Below are 20,000 nucleotides of genomic sequence, written 5' to 3'. Positions count from 1 at the left end.
GATAATTTGTAAAAAAAAACCTTCTTAGGTGGCCACGGTAAGTCGCGTCGCACTGTAAAATTACTTTATACACAAGGGAAATTTTCTCCACCCTGGTTGACTGAGAGAAATGCAATTTATTGTTTTAAGAACATCTCCAGGTTGATATATTTGAAATAAAGGACAGAGCAGAGGTCATGTTTAGTTTAGCGATTTGCAGTTGCCAAGAAGTCTGAAGTAATCCAGGCTTGAACAGGATTGGAAATTGTGCTTATGCGAGAAAGTGCGAGTCGCAGTCGCGTTTCATGTGACGTGACTGGTGAACTTGGGTAATGAGCAGGTAATGTTCCTTCAACTGACCAATTTTTTTTTGACTGTTCTTTTGGAGTTTGTGAAAGCGTAGTCATCTCTCTAACATGTTGGTCTCTTCTAAGACCTAATTTTCTACGAAACCTTTTTTTTTTTTGGTAAAGCTGTGCAAGTTAATTGACGAGACGTGAACAAAAATCTGCATTTGAAATTTCATGCACTTCATTGCAATCTTTAAAGGTTTTTTTGAACAAATCTGTTTGTAAAATATCTAATATCTCGAAACTAATTAAACGCTGCCATAAACTAGATTTTTGGCCAACGAAAAATCGACGCATGCTCTGAAAAAAGCTACAAAAGATGTAAATTGATCGACTCTACCTCATCCCCAGGGTCTTGTCGGCTTTCAACAAACTGGTCCTTCAAAGCCGAAAAGTCCCTGGGGATGAGCTACTTTAATCCCAGCAGCCCCTAGCAGGCAAATAGCTTCCAAGTACCACGTGACTTCCATAGGAACAGAAAAACGTGCTGCCGCTCCCAGTTGCTCTGTGGTTTGCAGTCTGGATTTTTAATACGCACACTGACCGCTTCAATCTGCCGTCCTTTAATTAAGCCATAAGTTGAGTTACTATCGCACTAAGAAACTCATCAAATGATGTAGGCTCGGATTTAGTAGCGTATTCCTTGCCGCTCGCGGCTCCTTGATCACTTCCGCCTTGATGATTATGGACTTCGCGTGAATTTTACATACGAGTATGCAAGAAGGTAAGGGTGATTTTTTACATCTCAAATTAAAATAACTTTAGATTGCCTCCTTCGGTTTGACGTCCTTAAAAGCTTTTAACGTAATGAAGAAAATTTCTACGACGCCAGAAAAATCTCCAGCTGGCAGACCACCCTCTGCTGGATCTGTAGAAGGAGACATGTCAACACAGATGAATATTACGGCGGTTGCGATTTGCTCTGCAATAAAGTTTGAAAGCAAATAATTCAATGAAATATCGGACAAAGTGTACAATGAGACCTGTGTAATGTTTTTTGGTCGTTTCGAGCTGTTTTAGGCATCAATTTGCGAGATCTTGTCTCGACCGCTGGTTAGAGAGGGGAAACACTGATCCCTAGTCCATGGACTACCCAAATGCAGCATCATCACCGGTTAGATTTACAAGGCAGGCAACGCTGAGCCGCCGGCCGGTTGCCTCGTCTTGTTCAAGCTGGAACTGACGCCAAACTAGTGAAATTCTCACCCTAGAAACACCATCATCCGATCGATTAGGGATGTCAACAAACCTTCGCCAAATTAAGAACTTAGGCGATCCTGAAATCCATAATAAAGCTTTTTCAACATGATCGTTGCAAGAAACCAGATCAAAGGAATTTGAGGCATTTGAGTCTACTCGAATCTATCATTCAGTGCTTTTGAACTTTCAACGGTCGCGAAAATGGAAACCTTTTGACAAGACCATTGGGACGTGATTCAAATGATTTAATATGTTATGGGATTTCAAGATTAATTTCCTTGAATTTCTTCGCATCTTATCAACTTGAAATAGTTGTCAAGGTGCTCTTCACCAATGCAATTGTCCACAGTTTTCAAAATAGAAACATGTTTTTCTCACTTCCTCTTGCTCAACGTAACTGTTACCGATAATCGAAATGTTTTGACACAGATGATAGCCGGTGTCTAGAAAACGCAGACCAGTTAGGAAATAATGATTTGGTGCTACTAATATTATTTCGTAATTTTTAATTAAACAGTACTTTGCAAAGTTACGGTTATGCCCAAAAAAACTTCAATTATATAAGGCAAGCTTTAGCAAAGTATATAGAAGTACTTGTCTATTGCATCAGGCAGAATTACATCATGAGCAGATTTTCTTACTACAACAGTAAATATTTAGAAATACTTGATGAAGTAAGCTTAGGCACCAACCTAATTATGGAAGCAAACAAAACACTTATTAAGGAAGAACTCTGTCATTCATGTTTGGTATTTATAAAAAGGTACACATTGCGTCAGTCGTCACATGGCATCTCATTTGCATAGCAACTTAGTAATAAAACTAGAGGAATTTCCTACATAACTTATTGAACTGGACAACACTAATAAAACAATTTTAGTAAAGCCAAATGAAAGCTCACATAAAATAAAAAAATAAATAAATTGGTTTGGTTAACTTTATACCATTGAATTTATAATTTAGCATTTTTACCATTAGCACCCACAACCGGTTCAGTCGTTACCAACATGTTACTGTTGAGAACAGGTGAAACTGTATTTTAGTTAAAAAAAATTGAAATGTCGTAGCAAGCACGAGTAAGGCGATTCTATGAATTCTACCATAAAAGTTTTGTTAGAGTAGGTGTACCTTAACTGTAAAATGGCAGAAAACCAACCAGTGTGAAAAAAATGGCAGTGTAAGGGGGAAGTTGATGTTTGTGTAGAATAACGATCAAGTTTAAATGTTTCTTGTACATTAAGAGGAAGGAAATCATTGTTTAGTGCCACTGATGAGTAAAAGATTTTTTGAGTAAATGGAACTTCTGACCAGCAACATTATTGCCATGATTTCCCTGTGATTATCATGATATTATCACCCTCTGCTCCTCTGCCCAAGATAATAAAAGTAACAGTGTCCAAAGTTAGAATTCTTTGCACGCCATTCATAAGCTAATTATTGAAAATTATCATTCCTCACAATATTAAGGTGAGGTTTTTTTTTCTTGCTCAGAAATTCCTGTTACCATAGTTACAGGACACAAGTATTAAGTTTCTTATTTCATTTGTTCGTTCATATGTGGAATAAAACCAAAAAAGCCATCAAGTCTCTCATTAAGATTTCAACCTTGCATGATATCTCTCATCTTTGGTATCTGTACATACAATGAGCCTCAAAACCTGTGTTGAAAACATATCGCTATCTAGGTCTCTAGAAATGGCGTATTTTTAGTCTGATAAAATAATATCTTAATTGACAATTAAGATATTATTTTATCAGACTAAAAATACGCCATTTCTAGAGACCTAGATAGCGATATGTTTTCAACACAGGTTTTGAGGCTCATGCACATAAATCACAGAGGCAAAGAGTCATTATATTATTCATCACTGAACTGAAATGGTCAGAATTTATTATGTCATAGTGACTGTGAACAAAGCGTTATTTTCTAGGTCTGAGTTTTCTTGGTCTGCATTTTCTAGGTCTGTGTTTTCTAGGTATGTGTTTTCTAAGTCTGCAGGTCTGCGTTTTCTAGACACCCTGACGATACAAAATGTAGCTGAGAAACCAAAAAAGCACCATGGCCATTCCCATATTACATGTACATGTATCTTCAATGGTGACCATGAAATATTTACATCATCAGTCCTGAAGGATAGTCAGAGATAGCCAAGGTTGTTCACACAAAAAAATAATCAGTCATAATTCACATGGCCTATGCACCGTGGCCAGTTGTTTCGAAATGACTAGTAAGTTGTAAGGAACTTTTTTTCATTTCTAAACTATCCAGCAGTAAAAAAAAACAGAAGGAAAGAGTTTTTGATGATGACATCAGCCCTGCATCTGCCCTCTAGGAGATCATAGGTGAGAACCATTATTGAGCTTTTGTATATAAAATCTTATAGGTGCATGCAGATGATGTAAGCATTTTACTTGGCTAAATTTTGCTCCTGACCATCCCCCCAAAAATGTTAAATTTGTTCGAAAAACTTGGAGAAAAGGGTTAATTTTATCGGCATACCAGAAGAAGAAGAAGAAGAGCTGGCAATGTTTTCTGTGGGAGTGGAGAAACCTCAAAGAACAGTTTCAATAGTTTGCATTGTCCAACATGTACATGTAAACAGAAAGAGAAATGAATGAAATTATTGAGAGAAGGCATTCTGAAAAAACGAAGAGAGCTACAAACTGGTCTGGGCGAACATTCAGAGGTAAATACCGGTATTGTACCAGATTTCATTGTAACTCTAACTCATGAAATAAATTTGAACTCTATTTCACAAACAAAACGGCTGTAAAAATTACAGTCCGTAGGCATCTCATCTCTGCAACTGGAGCAGAATTTTTATCCTCCTGGCCCAGCTATAAATATTCAATAAAACAACCCGTTAATTCCTGGACAGACAAGAGAATACCGGCACCAGCTTCTTTGGAGCCCTCTTCAACAATCACACCTGTAGTTGAACATTGCACATCACCATAAGTTCAAACCAGACACAAGCTCGTCAAACTCCAGTGAAGGTCATTGACTTAGGCCTCTTCCACACTATGCCAGATAAATTTGAAAACGCAACTGAAAACGCAACTGATACAGTTTGTTTGACGAAACGGTTTGATTCAGTATCTTCACATCCATAAAGAGCTTTTGTTTTTCAAAATTAAGCTTATACTCTGCTGGTTTCGTTGAACAAGCAACAACTTGAGTAACATCAACGAATGTAATGAAGCCATTGAAATGGGTGTCTGTAAGCTTTCAATAGTAATGATAAAACGTTGAAAATGTTATAAAACAATAATTATTGTTAATTATACAATAACTATATCTAGTAAATGTAATCATTAATTCAATCGGATTAGCATGCGTGATATTCCCAATTATATTCCCATTTATTTCAAGCAACTTCAGAAGTTTTCATTCAAAAATTGGGAGTTTCAAGAAAATGTGAACCAAATAGTTTATAACATTTTCATTAAGGGAGTTTAAATGTTGTACAAAGAGAAATTCCCTCTGCTGCATGTACATGTACAGTAGGCCTCAGTGCCTTGTTTATTTTGTTTCTGAAATGCATTTTGCCATGATTCACTGAGAACAAGGGTCAATATACTTGTGTACATTTTTTTTTTCATTTTGTCATAGAGAGAGAAAGAAAGAGGACACTCTTATGGAACTCTCAATGTAAACTTGCTTGTTTTGATGCCTTTTACTTGTTTGCCATTTGTTTAATTCACAAATTAGCCTACATGTATGACAGTGTAGGGTAGCCATAGGGTAGGGCTACATGTATATGTGGGCTATTCAGAAATCTGCTTGGGAAATGTGGAAAGCAGGAAAGAAAAGAAAAGAATTTTGCTGTCCAAACTTCCATTTAGCTGATTGGTCAGCAATAGCGTAATGCTATTGGTGGTCAGGCATGCCTGTAAACTACATGTAGCTGATACAGTTTTCACCATATAGCTAAGCACATATTGTTTCCATGTTAAATGAAGTTTCAGTTTTCAGTTGCAGTTGCAAATCTTAATAGCACTCATTTTTATACTTCCCAGCTCAAATAGGCGTAGTTCTGTTGTTGAATTTCATTCTCAGTTTTTCTGGTTTTGAAAAAAACATAACCAAATGAATTATGCAAACCTACAGCTTCTTTGAAGCGCAATCCTCTGAAGAAGACCTGGCTTCCATTGGAGTGCCAGCAGTTGCTCACTTTTGTATCATTGCCTGTATTTCTTGTGTACATATAAAATTGATTAGTTGTAAGTGAAGTGAAATTGTTAAAAAAAAGAACTTGGGTGTAAATATTTTCTGTCAAATCATTTGAAATGGTGTTTGTGTGCTTTGCAATTTCAAAACTTTTCTCTTGAGCATGCCCTTGGACCTCCCTAGGGAAAAGGAGCCTTCAAATCTTATTGAAAGCATTGAAGCTGGATGTGTTTTTCTGATTTTAAATTTTGTTTTTTGCATGTGGACAGCTTGGAAGCTGGATATACACTTATATATTTTTTAATTCACATTTTTTTTGCATGGGACCCATCAGAGGAACAGGAGGGGATCAATAGCCGCAAAATTAACCCATTTCCTACTGAGAGCGAGACTTAAAAGATTTTACTCTGTCTAGCGCCAGACAATTTTACCAATTGATGATTTTATTGGGGGCATTTTAGGTGTGAATGAGTTAGCAACATTGAAGTCCACTCAAATAATAGTCCCCTTTAATGTCTACTCTCTCTGTATTGATTTCATGTTTTATACCTTTAAGTTAAGAATTAATGTCTGAAGAATTGTTGTTACAGAAATGGTCCTTTGGCTGGATTTGGAGGCAAGCCACCTTCAAGTCTTTCTCCCATTTGCAAGGTACATGTACTATTTATTGTAATACTGCAGCTCTAAAGAAAAGGGAAAAGGGAATTAATTTTATTTTGATCAAATCAACAGCTGAGTAAAAAGTTTATTCAGTCTCAAGGACGTCTATGAAAGATAATGCTAAGGAGGAGAAAAGTATGTGGGTAAAACAATTATGCAAAATCTTCAGGTGCAAATAGTATTGAACATTCAAAATAATGCCTGTTGTGACTCAGACTTGTTTCTCCATGATATTTCAAATGAGGTCAGAAAAATTACCTCTTGCACAAGTGTATTTTAAAATTATTTTTCTTGATTTTCTCCTTCTTAGCTAGCTTTTCCGCCTTTGTTGCTGTGAGTGTTAGGATCATGTTTGTGTAACTTTTCATTCCAAGCTCTCTGACCAATTATAGCTAAGCAAGAGCATATAGAAACGCCAGTTTTTAAGACAGCTAGAGAGAGTTGCTGCCGGCAATGGCAGAGTGCTGAAGTTCCATGCCAGAATAAACAAGTTAAAACGCTGAAGCTCCGCCTACAAAATCTGTCCCGTAACGATTGTTTTTTGAGTTATTGTCATGATAGTATGACTTGAAATCTATATTTTGGTAAGAAATCTATTTTTTTTTTTTTAATCTTTTAATTCCGGACCACAAAATGCTGCGTGACAGACTAGAGGGGTAAATATTTATTAAAGAATTGTGTGCGTGACCGGAAATTAGTTTTTGTGTTTTCGTTGCATGCAATATCCGGTTACGTTGTGTCATGACTTGGTAACACATCTTACTGGGTTAATATTTTCCCCGCTGGGTATTATTAAGAAAAATTATGTATTAAATATTTCAAATGCCATCGTAGAAATGCGTTAAGCGTTCTGTTTGCTGATTTGGGTTGGAATGAATGCCGTTAACAACAGTTTTAAATGTGCACTTAACCCCTATGGTTGAGTCATGGAATGTGGACTTTTCCACCTCAGACTATGGAATTGAACTGAATATTGAGCAAGATATTGTTACATAAGAAAGACACTGAAATATTGTGAACCTAAAAGAAAATCCGCTAAAAATCCTTTAAACAAAGTGTATTGTACCCGTAGCCTCTTGCTCTTTCTGTATTTGATCTGGAATATTCTGGATTTCCTCATTTTTGCAATCGGTAGGCTGATGAATGTGGGAAAAGAGACCTCTGCCGTAGGTCGAAACTCACTTTGATTCCACCACTCTCCACGACCTTGGAAAGCATTGTTGAAAACGCATGCCCGATGATATGTTTGCTGACTGTGACTTGAGCCCACTGTGTCTCTTGCATTCTTTTGCAGTAATTCCACTGTTGTTAAGTGAGCCCGCACAACATGTGAAGTACATTGTATCACACGACGATTCGTTCACTAAGTAACTGCCAAGCATGCTCAACACTGTGAGTTTCAACCCATGGCAGAGGACTCTTTTCCCGCACTCGTCAGCCCAGCTACCGCTAAAAAAGAGAACTCTGCTAGTAGGGAAACAGTGATTGCAGAGAAAACCCAATTTCATCCTTTTCTGAATAATCTCCCCATACTGGCTATGCATTATGACTGATTGATTTCTGACATCCAATAAAACAGAAGTAAAATACTCTTGAATTATTAATGGCATTGAAGAACAAAATAATTAATGTGAACTCATGTGAAATTCATTAAATTAGTTTCATTATATACTTCTCCACAGATTATGGATTGTTGCGAAGATGATCCTGAAGATTGTTTGTAAAGGCTTCTCAAGATTTCAATAATGTCAACCTGGGTAATTACTGCAAGTTTCTTTAAATATTTAGAGTGTTTGTACTATGGTTTAAGTGTAGCTGGGCTACCCATATAAGTATTCATGTAGTTATTGCTTGCACTGAGGTATAAAAAAGCAGCTTCTATTTCCAAAATGATGGAATTACGTTCCTGAGCACTGATAAATAATCTCGTCTTGGAGAACGAATTTTTGACTTTGCAGAAACCTGCAGAAACAGTGGTCAACCTCAGGAGTTAGATGATTGCAAACTTTGTATTGAATTCAATTCTTACAATTCTTGTTGAACTTAATGACACTTGAAAGAAAAAAGAAACAAGCCTAGAAAGACAAGAACTTAGTGTCTTGCCATCGTTTTGTCACAGATGTACGTGTATCCTTTGTTTGGTGAGTTCACAGGCGGTTGCAGAAATTGATGTCACTTTACTCGTGCACCCAAAAGTACAATAGAAAAATTAAACGTAGCAAAAATCTCCCAAAATGTCTTTCACTGATGGTAACTTTATATATTATATCGCACCACAAAATTTATATTGTTTCCTTGTCCCAAATTTTGTTGCTGATTGCAATTATTATATTATTATATTTGTTATTCTCGATCAACACTTACTCAAAACTTCCTTCTGCTCTTCCTAGAAACTGTGTATTATTTACTTTTGCATCAATATTTGTTTTGCATAAAGCAGGCATTTCACTCTAATCAGTTAAGTCTGTTCACATATAAGTGCTAAACGGCCAACGTTTGCAAAAACATAATCCTTCCTTGTACTTGTACATGTTCATTGCCGTGACTTTAACATCTTCAGTTCCCACGGCCTGTTCCTGTCTGACCTTGTAGCTCAGTTGGTAGAGCAGCGGTGATCTAACCCAAAGGTTGTGGGTTCAATTCCCACCCTTGTCAGAGTTTTTCTCTGTCCTTGTGTGGGCCCATTTCCATTAGTAGGGCCAACGCTCACATGGTTCATATGGGGTAGAAAACTAGCACTTCACATTTCACTCTAATCAGTTAAGTCTGTTCCTAAAAAAATGTGGTGCTGCATCCATGGTTGAGTAAACAGCACAGGAATCTGACGGTCGATCTTATCAACTGAGTTACTTAATTAACCCTTTCACTCCCAAGAGTGCCACTTATAGATTTTACCTTGTCTTACGCCAGACGATCTTACTCGTCAATGGGGAACCCCACGGGGGTGAAAGGGTTAATATTTAAATTTATATTGTGTCTTGCAGAATCCCTCCATTCCTACATGTAGCACCTCATCTTGTGAATTACAGGAAGTTCATGGAAGCAGAACAGGCCTGGAAGCACCAAGTAGAAAACTTAAGGTTACTCTTTTGAGCAGTGAATGGAAATCTACAAAAGGAGGCTTGTCGACCATCAACAGAGAGCTTGCCATTCAGTTGGCAAAACATCAGAATGTGGAAGTCAGTATGTACCTTCCTGAGTGCAGTGAAGAAGATGTGACGATTGCAGGTAAAAACCATGTTAAGCTCTTACAAGCAAAAGAGCTGATTGGATATGAACCAATTGAATGGCTGTCGTCTGCACCAGAAAACCACGAGATGGATTATGTGATTGGGCATGGGCTAATACTTGGACGACAAGTGCAACTCATTCAGAAGCAACTAACATGTAAGTGGGTTCAGGTCGTGCATACAGCCCCTGAAGACCTAGGAATGTTCAAAGGATATGCAAATGCAATTTCAAGAGCAGAGAAGAAGCACAAAGCAGAGTTGCTATTGTGTGAATCGGCAGACCAAGTTGTAGCAGTTGGTCCCAAGTTGGCTGATGAGTACAAATGCTATCTTCGTTACAGCAAGAGAGACCAATCTGTATTTGTACTCACACCCAGCATATTTTCTGAATTTTCTGTGGTTCAGCAAGCAGCGGAAGAAAGAGATAAATTTCGTGTTTTGGTTTTTGGTCGTGGTGACAATGAAGATTTTGAGTTAAAGGGTTATGACATTGCAGCCAAAGCCTTTTCTAAGTTGAAAAAGAAACCATACCAACTGATCTTTGTTGGTGCACCACTTGGAAAAGAGGAGGAAGTAGCAGATAAGTTGTGCCAGCATGGCATTGCACGGAAACAACTGAAAGTTCGCCCTTTTAAGGAAAGCAGAGAGAATCTAGTTAGACTGTTTTGTGAAGTAGATCTGTGCATAATGCCATCAAGAACTGAGGGTTTTGGTTTGGCTGCACTTGAAGCATTATCCGCAGGTCTTCCTATTCTTGTTAGTGGTAATTCTGGTTTAGGAGATGCTCTGCAGAATGTGCCGCATGGTTCAAGCTGTGTAGTAAATTCTGAAGATCCTAGAGAATGGGCCGACGCAATTAAACGTGTCCGTAAAAAGAGGAGGGATGTTCGGCTCAAAGAGACGAAGGATCTTTGCATTCAATATGCTGAGGAGTACAGGTGGGAGAAACAGTGTGGTGAACTTGTGGGAAGGATGCTTGATAGCATTTCTGGTAAGTGAAATGACTTGTTACTTAGTACATTTCTGAAAGGTTGCAAGTGAACGTGAATGGTTCCTAGAGTGAAATAGACAAAGTGTTTTTGTTGTTCAAGAAAATGAACCCATTGTCTCCTGGATTGCCCCCCATTGACGAGTAAAAATCATCTGGCGTTACACAGAGTAAAATCTACTCAGTCAATGGGTTAAGACTTGTTTTGAAACTTGATAGGGATCAGCTCTCTCAGCTTTAAAACAAGGATTGATGCCAATCGTGACACTGCAAGCAGCAACAACAAACAAGTCACACATAACTGTAGGGAAATTACAGGTGTTTGATCATAGTACATGTAGATCTAAGTCTGTGTTAATTTTTATGTCTTTGTTATGAGGCATTGACTTGAAAGTGGCATCGTTAAACTGCATTTTTTTGTCACTGGTGTTTCAGCCCTTGTTGCTGTATTTCATAACTCTATAATTATTATTTCCATGGATGTGGGGGAGGGGTTTGTATATTATTTGTGAACAATTTGGCTCCATTGGTGATTTAGTCCCGGCATCTCAGAAAGAATTAATTCTGATCTCTATAAGCAGATGTTTTTTACAGTACATAACAGAGTAAGGTGCTGCTTATTATTTGTCTGGTAGGAACTCATCAAGCAACTGAAGGTGAACAGGACTCACCATTGACAAGAAGTCACTTGCCAACTGCCATGGTGTGCGAAGCTTGTGTAGAACCAACAGGTAAAGTCCTTTTCTTCATTGCTAATGCATAATTTCTATTTCTGCATTATGGTCAATGGTCACTTGGTTTGTAAGATCTCCTGTAAAGGAAGTTGCCTAATTGACATCACATTCTAATTCTGGGTTCCTCAGATAAAAAAGGAAAAAGACCCTTACATCCAAGTGTCATCCCACCATCAAAGAAACAAAGACATGATACAGACATTTGCATAGGTAAGGCCTCATGTCTAGTTCATTAGAGTATGGGTTGATGGAGAGATTCAACTTAACATGTATCAGTGGGTGAGCAAGTTTTACATTAGGTTATCCTAGTTTATAACCAGAGTGAACAAGGCGTATTCAGCTCATTCCTCAAACCAAAAATTTATCCATCTTGAACCAGTGATAAATTCACACCTGGTCGCTGTCGTGTGTGTCGCATTTCGTGTATGTATATCATGAAGCAGGGGAGAGAAGAATTAAGAGAGCGCATGGTTGACTTGTTGTGTGTTTCTTCAGAACTAGTTTTACCTTTCCAACTAGTTAAGCCTCCTCTGACGCAGATGAATAATGAAGTAGCTGCTATTTCCAAAATGATGGAATTACCTGGTGATAAATAACGTCGTACGCGTCTTGGAGAGTAAATTTTGACTTTGCATAAACAAGACTTGGGCGATTGTGATCTTTGTTTTGACTTCGCTCATTTCATTGGCAAACTTTATAACACTTGACAGAAAAAGAAACTTACAAAAACCCGGTATCTTGCCATCATTTGACACAGATACTTCACTGTTTGGCGAGTAAACATGCCGCGGTAACTTCATCACGGCGCCCGCTGAATTCCGGCGATGTCACTTTCGATTTTGCGATTTATTTGTGCAGCCAAAACGTACAATAACAAAATTGAACGTTGCAAAAATCCCCCAAAATGTTTGTCGCTGATCGTAACTTTTTATATTATGTATTCACGGTTCAAAATAAATGTTGTTTTCTTGTCGTAAATATGTTATTCTCGAGCGATCGTCCTGGAAACTTCCTTTTGCTCTTTCTAAAAACTGTGTATCAATATTTATTTACTTTTGCATCAATATTTGTTTTTGCATAAAGCAAGCTAACAAAATCTGTACCTTGCTGAGTTCGCATTTGTTAGCGTTAATAGTATTTTCGGTCCGATGCTTCTATTTTAGGAGGGGTATATTATTTTGGTCTCCCATCCAAACACTAACCCCGCCCAATAGGGCTTAACTTCAGTGAACTTCGGTATTACAAAGCTGTCAGATGCTCAGAGGGCACGCTTAAACTTGTGGTCAAAAGAAGTTTATCAACATGTCAGCCCAGAAGCCAGTGTTTCTCACTTCCCATTTATTTTCTTCAATCTTTCTGGGTTCAGTACTTTGCTAGTAACCACATGTCTTCTCAGACTATTTACCCAAGACTGGCACTACAATGATAGACAATACCAAAACAATATCGTGCACTGTTAGAGCTACATATTACGCAAGGACAGGTCTGTTTCGTCGTATGAACGTGTGAGGACCTGTGATCCAAAGGGCCTCGTCTGGTATGACTTCTTAATGACCGCCCAACTTGAAAAAAATTGTCTGGAACGGTGCACGTACCGCAGGCAACCCAGTGTACCCTCACGGAGGGTCTAGTTTTTAAAAGCACGTGGAAAACCGGAAGGGAAAACAGCGTGTAATCGAGGCATATTTGCCACCAGTCCTTCTCACCTCTGTAATCAACATGGCGGACTGCGAATGCCAAAGTGTCGATCGGCGTTGATATACATTGAAAAGACCTTACTTAAAATCATCCACAGCAAAAAATGAGACCTAATATCAAAGTAAGGAACTTTCATTTACGAGTGCCTTTGTTTTTATAACTTCAATGCAATGTTAAAAGCCTTCAAATGAAAAAGTAAACTTTGAGAGTTCGAATGGCAAAAGTCAGCAAAAGTAGGCGGCGCTGATATCGAAAGTAGCCGCCGGAGTTCGCCGGTTGCCGGCTTCTAATGAAAACCCTGGGAAGCGTTTGCATAATAATAGAGTTAAATTCCCGGAGGATTTGGTCGGGGCACTAACATGGCCGCCTTTTCTTTGTTTAGGGGCACCAACATGGCGGTCGTGACGTCATGTGAAAACCGAGAATTGACCGGGTTAAATATTTGTGCGCATGCGTGATGTGTTGGCTACACTGGGTTAGTGTTAGCGTGTGGCACCTTGCTTTTTTGTTTTATCTAATTAGGGGCATTTCTCGACATATGAATTGAAAGTAGCATCTCTGAAAGGTGGTGTTTCTGTCAGTTAAACGCATCTAAATTCAAACGTGTTGATAGATCTCTCCTGAAAGAAAATAACTGTACACATGTATGTTATTCTTCTGGCAGAGATTCATCATGCTTCTTTAGAAGAAGAGGCTTCATCAGTGACAAGAAGTCACTTGGAAACTACTGTTGATACACAAGCGAGAAATTTGTGTGGAGGTACCTGTATGACGCTTTTTTTTATGTTAATGATGGAATGATAGGCAATTAAGTAAAAAAAGACATTGTCTGTTAAGTCATTTTATACCTGGATATCCGTAATGCAATTGTGGCATCTTTGGAATAGTAATTGAAAGTGCATTTAAATTTCAATCACCATGCCTCAATACTCCAGCGATTAAAAAAAAAAATTAACCAAACAATTTATTTCTCGTCTCTCAAATGCAGTTCAGCTCTGATATTCGGCAAAACTTTACATTAAAAGAAGTCACCCTTGAAAAGCAAAAATAGGCAAAAGAAACTTTCACCATAAAGTTGAAAACATGAAACAAAAGTTTACGCTAATCCTGGATTAAGTTAATCGGCGTTCGAACAACCGGGCCTGGCTTTCACTAGCGACGAGAGCACAAGCATGCGCAGCTTATGCTGGTGAAAACGAACGTCGACATAAGCATCAAAATCAACCACGGTAACCGCCATTTTGTTCAAATGCTCAGACGCGGGAAATCTCGAACGAGTGCTTTAATTGGCCAGACGTGGCAAATTTCCTTGTGCTTATGCTGCGTTTCGTTTTCACACGACGCAAGCGAATGCAAGAATAAGCGCCAGCACAAGTATTTTCACAGCCGTTCGCTTTTCTGATTTGTTGGTTGTGTATTTCGCACGAATTTTACGGGGCCTTTTTTCATGTGTAAATCTAAGTAAGTATGAAATAAATGTTTGTATGCATCTACGTTATGTGTAAGTTCAATTATTTTTCTCGGAATAGGTATATCAGAAAGACAAACTGCAGAAATGCAACAAAGACATGTTACAGACACCCATAAAGGTAAGGCTTCATACTTGTTTAGTTTCCAAAGCGAGGAAGTGGTTTAAAGGGTAGCAATATCCAATAAGGCTGGAAAGTCAGGGATAGATACTATCCCGGACATTTTTAACGGCGTGGTGACTATATAAAAAAACACCCCTTTTTGAAGATCAATGTCTTTTACAAAGGAAAATATTTTTCAGAATAACATTACAATGGTCGAAATGACCGTAGTTTGTAGAGAAGGGCTGGCGCAGTGGTGAGAGCACTCGCCTCCTACCAATGTGGCCTAAATTCAATTCCCAGCTCGGCGTCATGTAGGTTGTGTTTCTTGATTCTCTACTCAGCGTTTTTGGGAAGAATCCATAAATGAATTTTTAAAAAGCCTTGCTGCGTACTCTGTACTTTTAGAGCATTAAATATTGCTGTAATGTTTACTGACAGTTTATTGTAAAATCTGGGTTTTTGAAGTTCCATTTGACTTTCTATATAAGGAAGGGTTTGTTCAATTGCTGTTTTATTTACTGGTTGTCACCAACAAGACAAGATTTTAATTGTGTACTACTTTTGTGTTATTTCCAGCCGGCATTGCTGACTCTGTGGTCGTGAAATTGCTCAGACAAGAGTACAAAAGACGAGCTGAGTTCAGGCCGCTTCTTTGGAACACTGGCAAAGGCATGAAGTTACATCTCGATGAAGTCTACACTAGACTTAAAATTGTCGCGAGACCAAAAGGACTTGAAGACGCAGAAATAGACTTGGGTAAAATTTTTTGTTGTAATAAAGGTGAAGATTCCATGGTCCTAGCAGAGGGAAGTCCGGGAATCGGCAAAACTACCCTCTGTCTTAAACTTGCTTATGACTGGGCGAATGAATCAATGCCTTCTGCCTTCCCTGTTTTCGAACTTGTTTTGTTGCTGAAATGTAGAGACATGGACGGGGACATAATAAAAACCATCTTTGAACAACTTCTACCCGAAGACATAGAGGAAAGGACTAAGAAAAGACTACGGAACTTTATCACCGACATCCACAGCCAGGAGAGAACTCTTATCATTTTGGACGGATTGGACGAGCTTCCTGAAAGATCAAAGCATCACGTGGACAAACTTCTGCACCGAAGAATTTTAACGTTTTGCTATGTGTTGGCCACAACTCGACAAGAAAAAGGAATTGAAGCCCGGAGGCAATTTTCATTTGATATTTGTCATCTGATTGAAGGATTCAGTGAAAATGATTCTCTTGAGTACATAAGGAAACACTTCAACATTGTCGATCCATCCAAGGGAGAAAGACTCATTGAGGAAACAAAAGAAAACACTTCGTTGCATGCCCTACAAAACAATCCTCTAAATTTACTTCTCCTTTGCGTTGTTTATGAAGATCATGAAGGAAAGCTGCCGTCTTCCCGTACTAATCTCTATCAAATCATTGTCCGGTGTCTTTTGAGAAGATATTGTGTAAAACGCAGTGTGAAAGCTCGTAAAAGGGACAGGAATTTGGAGAAACAATTTGAGGCAGACCTCCTTGTTCTCGGACAATTGGCTTGGAATTCCTTGCTGAGTGATCGCCATAGTTTTCGGGAAAGAGAATTAAAAGAGTTTGAAAGAAGTGATGACAAATTGGTAGTTCGTTATCTCGGCCTTGTATATAAAGAAGAAAGTTTGAGGAGATTGAAGCCACGACATGAATACTTCTTTCTTCACAAGTCGTTCCAAGAGTATCTGGCGGCGTCATACATTGCGCATAAGTTACGAAGAAACCAGTTTAATGTATTTGAGCATTTCGACTTGCCTGATTTGTTCGTCAAATTTCCGCAAGTGTTTTTATTTGTGTGTGGAATACTGCGCGAGGAGGCAAGTGTTCTTTTCAAACAGATTGGCGAGGAGCTGAAGGGTATGTGGGAATGGCTCGAATGCGGTCAAGAAGAAGCGAATTTCTTTGTTGAGAGCTTAAGTGAAAGTGGAAACCCTGAACAAATGGCAGATCTTTTGTTCTCATTCATACCTTTTCCACGGGTCGTACACTTTTTCTTAATTACTGATCCGGATTCAGGTGTCATATTGCCTTGGTATTGGAACCTAGTTGAGGTTTTAAGGGCATGTGCAGGCTTTTCCAATGTTCAGATCCCTGATGTTCACATTAAAATACCTCTCGATGTCTTATGTAGAAATGTGAAAAAATTGCAGTCTCTTCCAAAGATAAAAAGTCTCGACATCTCAGGTAAATCCGCAGAATTAGAGGTATGTGATGATTGGGAGAGTGTTGCTAAACTCCTGAAAGCAAGCGAGACCTTAGAGAAAGTGACGTTTCATCTTTGGCATGAGTTGAGCGAAGGCTGGGCCATTGCCCTTGATGCTGGATTATGTGCTGATTCACCACTGTCATTTGTTGTTCTCAGGATTTATGGTTCATTGAGTGAAACAGCAATAAAAGCTTTAGAGAATCTATTACATAACAAATCTCTGTCCTCTCTTTGTATTGATATCCGAGGAGATATGCAAGACTCGCTTGCTGTTGCCCTAGCAACAGGCCTTGCAGGTCAAATTGCAGTCAAGGTCCTTGATTTGTGTGTCAATGGAAAGCTGAGTCTTTATGGTGCTAATGTAATTGAGCGAGGTATCGTAGAAAACAATTCCCTTACTGAGTTGATTGTTTCTCTTCTTGGAGAGGTTCCTGATAATTGGCAGGCGGTTGGGAGGAGTATTCATTCACGATTAGGAAGGGAAACATCCGCTTCATTTGCTCTCTACCCAAATACCTTCGGCAAAGTGACAGCCGCTCAGGTTTCACAGTGTTGTCCTTTTGAGATGATAGGTGGATTACGCGCACAACAAAACGTCACTTTAAATGTTTGGGGTGAATTGGGTGGTGATGGTGCAGACGCTTTACTTGAAGGCTTATTGTGCGGCCCTGTGTCTCACCTGACATTAGACATCCACGGAAAGTTAACCGATGGCATTCTTAATGTCACGGCGAGATGGGTTGACAAACGAAAAACACTGTCCTCCTTAACTATCAACACTTGGGAACAGTGAACCAAAGAGGAAAAAACTCTTTTCAAGGAACTTAAATTAGACAAGAATCCAGCTGTTACCCTTAATGTGCATGATTTTCCTGCTCCTGACGAAGAATCGCTTGAAAACAAATTTGTCTCTATTGACGACCTTGAATCTTTCTTTGCGCTCTTTAAGGAAGCAAAAAATACCGGACAACAGAATCTCAGCGCTAGAATCGGTATTGAGAGGGACGACGACGACGACGACAGCGCCCAATATACCAACTTCAGCCGTGAGTTGGAAGATGATGTTCATCAGGTCTTTGCAAGCAACACCACACTAAATGATCTCAGTTTGACATTTAGCAATGCCATCAACATGAGCTATTCATGGGCACTCCTCCTGGGAGATGGTTTGGAACGCAACACATCACTGAGGAATCTCACTCTAACAATGAACTCCTACAACCAGGAGCGTTGGGATAAAAGGTTCTATATAGGAAGGCTTTGCCAAGGCTTGAAACGCAACACATCACTGAAGAATGTCAGTCTGATAATTGAAATCCACGACAACCAAGAGCTCGAAACGGACACTATTTTGGGATTTTACATATCAGTGGAGAATCTTTCTCTAACAGCTAACATCTACGCCGAAGATTTCAACATTGATTTGTCAAGTTATGTAGGCGATAGGCTTGCACGCAACAAAGCACTGAAGAATCTCACTTTGACATTTAACAACTTTGGCAAATTGAGGTTTGCCTGGGATCACCTTGGTTTTGACACGAGCTTGGAAAACAAGTCACTAAATGATTTTTCCCTGACAATTAATAACTACGGCGCTATCTCTTATGTTACTTTCATCCCAAGAAAGTTGCGTCGATTTAAGTCTTTAACTACGTTCAATTTGACACTCAACTCATGCGGCAAACGAGATAGAGACCTTTTATATGGTCTTTTGGAGGAAGCGATGACAAGTGAATCCCTTGAGACACTGAGATTCAAAGTTAACGATCCACAAATTTCAAGTGGATACGACCTCAGCGAATTTGTGGTAAAGTCTCCATCACTTTCGCTCATAGAATTAACTTTCAGCCTTTATGGCGGGGAGGAAAGCTCGAGAGAATGAAACTTGGAAAGTGAAAGCGGTTGCATCGGAAAACTGCAGGTACTCAAATACTAAATTATCTCGAAGTACACTGCCAAGTTGTCGCCCGGGTCACTCCCTCTGTTGTTTTTCGTAGGAATTGTGCGGTTTCGTTACAATCGCAAATTGTCGCTTGCAAGGAGAAAATTGTCTCGCTTTTGGATCATTTGGTTCCTAGACAAAAGAGAGAAGCGACATCAGATTTCTTCCATTTTGTTTTGGAAAATTTCCGGGTCTTTTTTTAATAGTGAACTTCATCCCATTGCTACTGTCGGGTTGACTAAAACAACTGGTTATAAAGAAAGCGTTGACTCTTTATTCAGACGAAAAGTCTTTTCCCTTGTAATGTAATGTAATGTAATGTAATGTAATGTAATGTAATGTAATGTAATGTAATGTAATGTAATGTAATGTATGCAGAATGAATTTAAGAAATAAATTTACTATAATGTAATGTATACAGAATAATTTTGAGAAAGAAAAATTGCTGAATGTTGGAAATTTTCAAGATAATGTTTACACTGGAACCGGTGACTGTAAACATAAATTAACTAACCTGTCTCATATAAGGACGGAAGCGTTAGTAAATTGTGCCAATCAGTTTATTGATTTATTTTAGTTATTCTGCATGTAAAACATTTTGCAGAATTTTGCCATGACTCCCAATCTCATTAGTTTAATCTTAATATCTGGTACATCGAACCAGAAGTCAAGCATCTGCAGTCATCGTTATCGATACAGACAAGTGATTGAATCAATAGGTGTCATCATAAGGAAAATCAGGAAATTTACTCGCAAGCCTTTGCGCTTGACAGACAGACAGCAAGCGCAAGTGAAACGTTGACCTTTTGAATTTGTCTTGATGTCAACACATTTGAATATTAATTATCTTTGTTCTTCCAGAGGTGATTTTGTTTTCAAATTTGGAAGAAACTACCGCATCATTAAATTGGTTGCCATGGGACCTATAATGTTGTCTTCCTGTCAAAGCGTCAGACGCAGCACTATGAAGGAAACAACTCCGTCCCCTGCATTCTTTGGAATTTGTGTTTGGTTGTCATTGAAGACGATTGGCAAAGACTACGGAGCTTGTAAAAAAACATTCTTCCATGAGGATCAAAGATGACTCAAGATCTTGAAACCAACGAACACAAAGAACATGTTGTAAAAGAGCTCAAACGAATTCAAGCCTGCAAGCAACCGTCTTTTGTGGCACTAATTTTCGGAAAACTTTTGTATGCTTTTGTGGAGGAGTGGTAATTAATCCACGAGCAAAG

At 38.7% G+C, this 20,000-nt stretch overlaps 1 protein-coding gene across 6 annotated transcripts; it reads left to right on the top strand.

The window, feature by feature from the left end:
* Positions 1-811: 811 nt before the first annotated feature.
* LOC137984651 (D-inositol 3-phosphate glycosyltransferase-like) lies at positions 812-19,766 on the top strand. 6 transcript variants are annotated; one of them, XM_068831880.1, is made up of 12 exons: positions 812-1,053; positions 3,799-3,872; positions 5,143-5,181; positions 6,291-6,351; positions 8,043-8,117; positions 9,345-10,581; positions 11,214-11,309; positions 11,442-11,522; positions 13,675-13,770; positions 14,540-14,599; positions 15,161-15,340; positions 19,627-19,766. In XM_068831880.1, the coding sequence occupies exons 5-12, from the start codon at positions 8,106-8,108 to the stop codon at positions 19,692-19,694; spliced, it is 1,830 nt and encodes a 609-aa protein (XP_068687981.1). In that variant the 5' UTR covers positions 812-1,053; positions 3,799-3,872; positions 5,143-5,181; positions 6,291-6,351; positions 8,043-8,105; the 3' UTR covers positions 19,695-19,766. The 6 variants fall into 6 exon arrangements, 5 of the variants coding, with proteins under 5 accessions (XP_068687981.1, XP_068687983.1, XP_068687982.1 ...); XM_068831882.1 differs by lacking the exon at positions 3,799-3,872; XM_068831881.1 differs by lacking the exon at positions 5,143-5,181 and having other exon boundaries at positions 3,802-3,872.
* The last annotated feature ends 234 nt before the right edge of the window (positions 19,767-20,000 follow it).

This window comes from Montipora foliosa, chromosome 14 (genome assembly GCF_036669935.1).
Source record: "Montipora foliosa isolate CH-2021 chromosome 14, ASM3666993v2, whole genome shotgun sequence".
Lineage (NCBI taxonomy): Eukaryota > Metazoa > Cnidaria > Anthozoa > Scleractinia > Acroporidae > Montipora > Montipora foliosa.
Note: the sequence above shows the minus strand (reverse complement) of the source record. Positions and strands in the feature narration are given on the sequence as shown.

Coding starts and splice junctions, on each gene's coding strand:
- LOC137984651 (XM_068831878.1), top strand. Junction 10,582..11,213: donor GATGCTTGATAGCATTTCTG/GTAAGTGAAATG, acceptor TTTGTCTGGTAG/GAACTCATCAAGCAACTGAA. Junction 15,341..19,626: donor AGACGCAGAAATAGACTTGG/GTAAAATTTTTT, acceptor TTGTTCTTCCAG/AGGTGATTTTGTTTTCAAAT.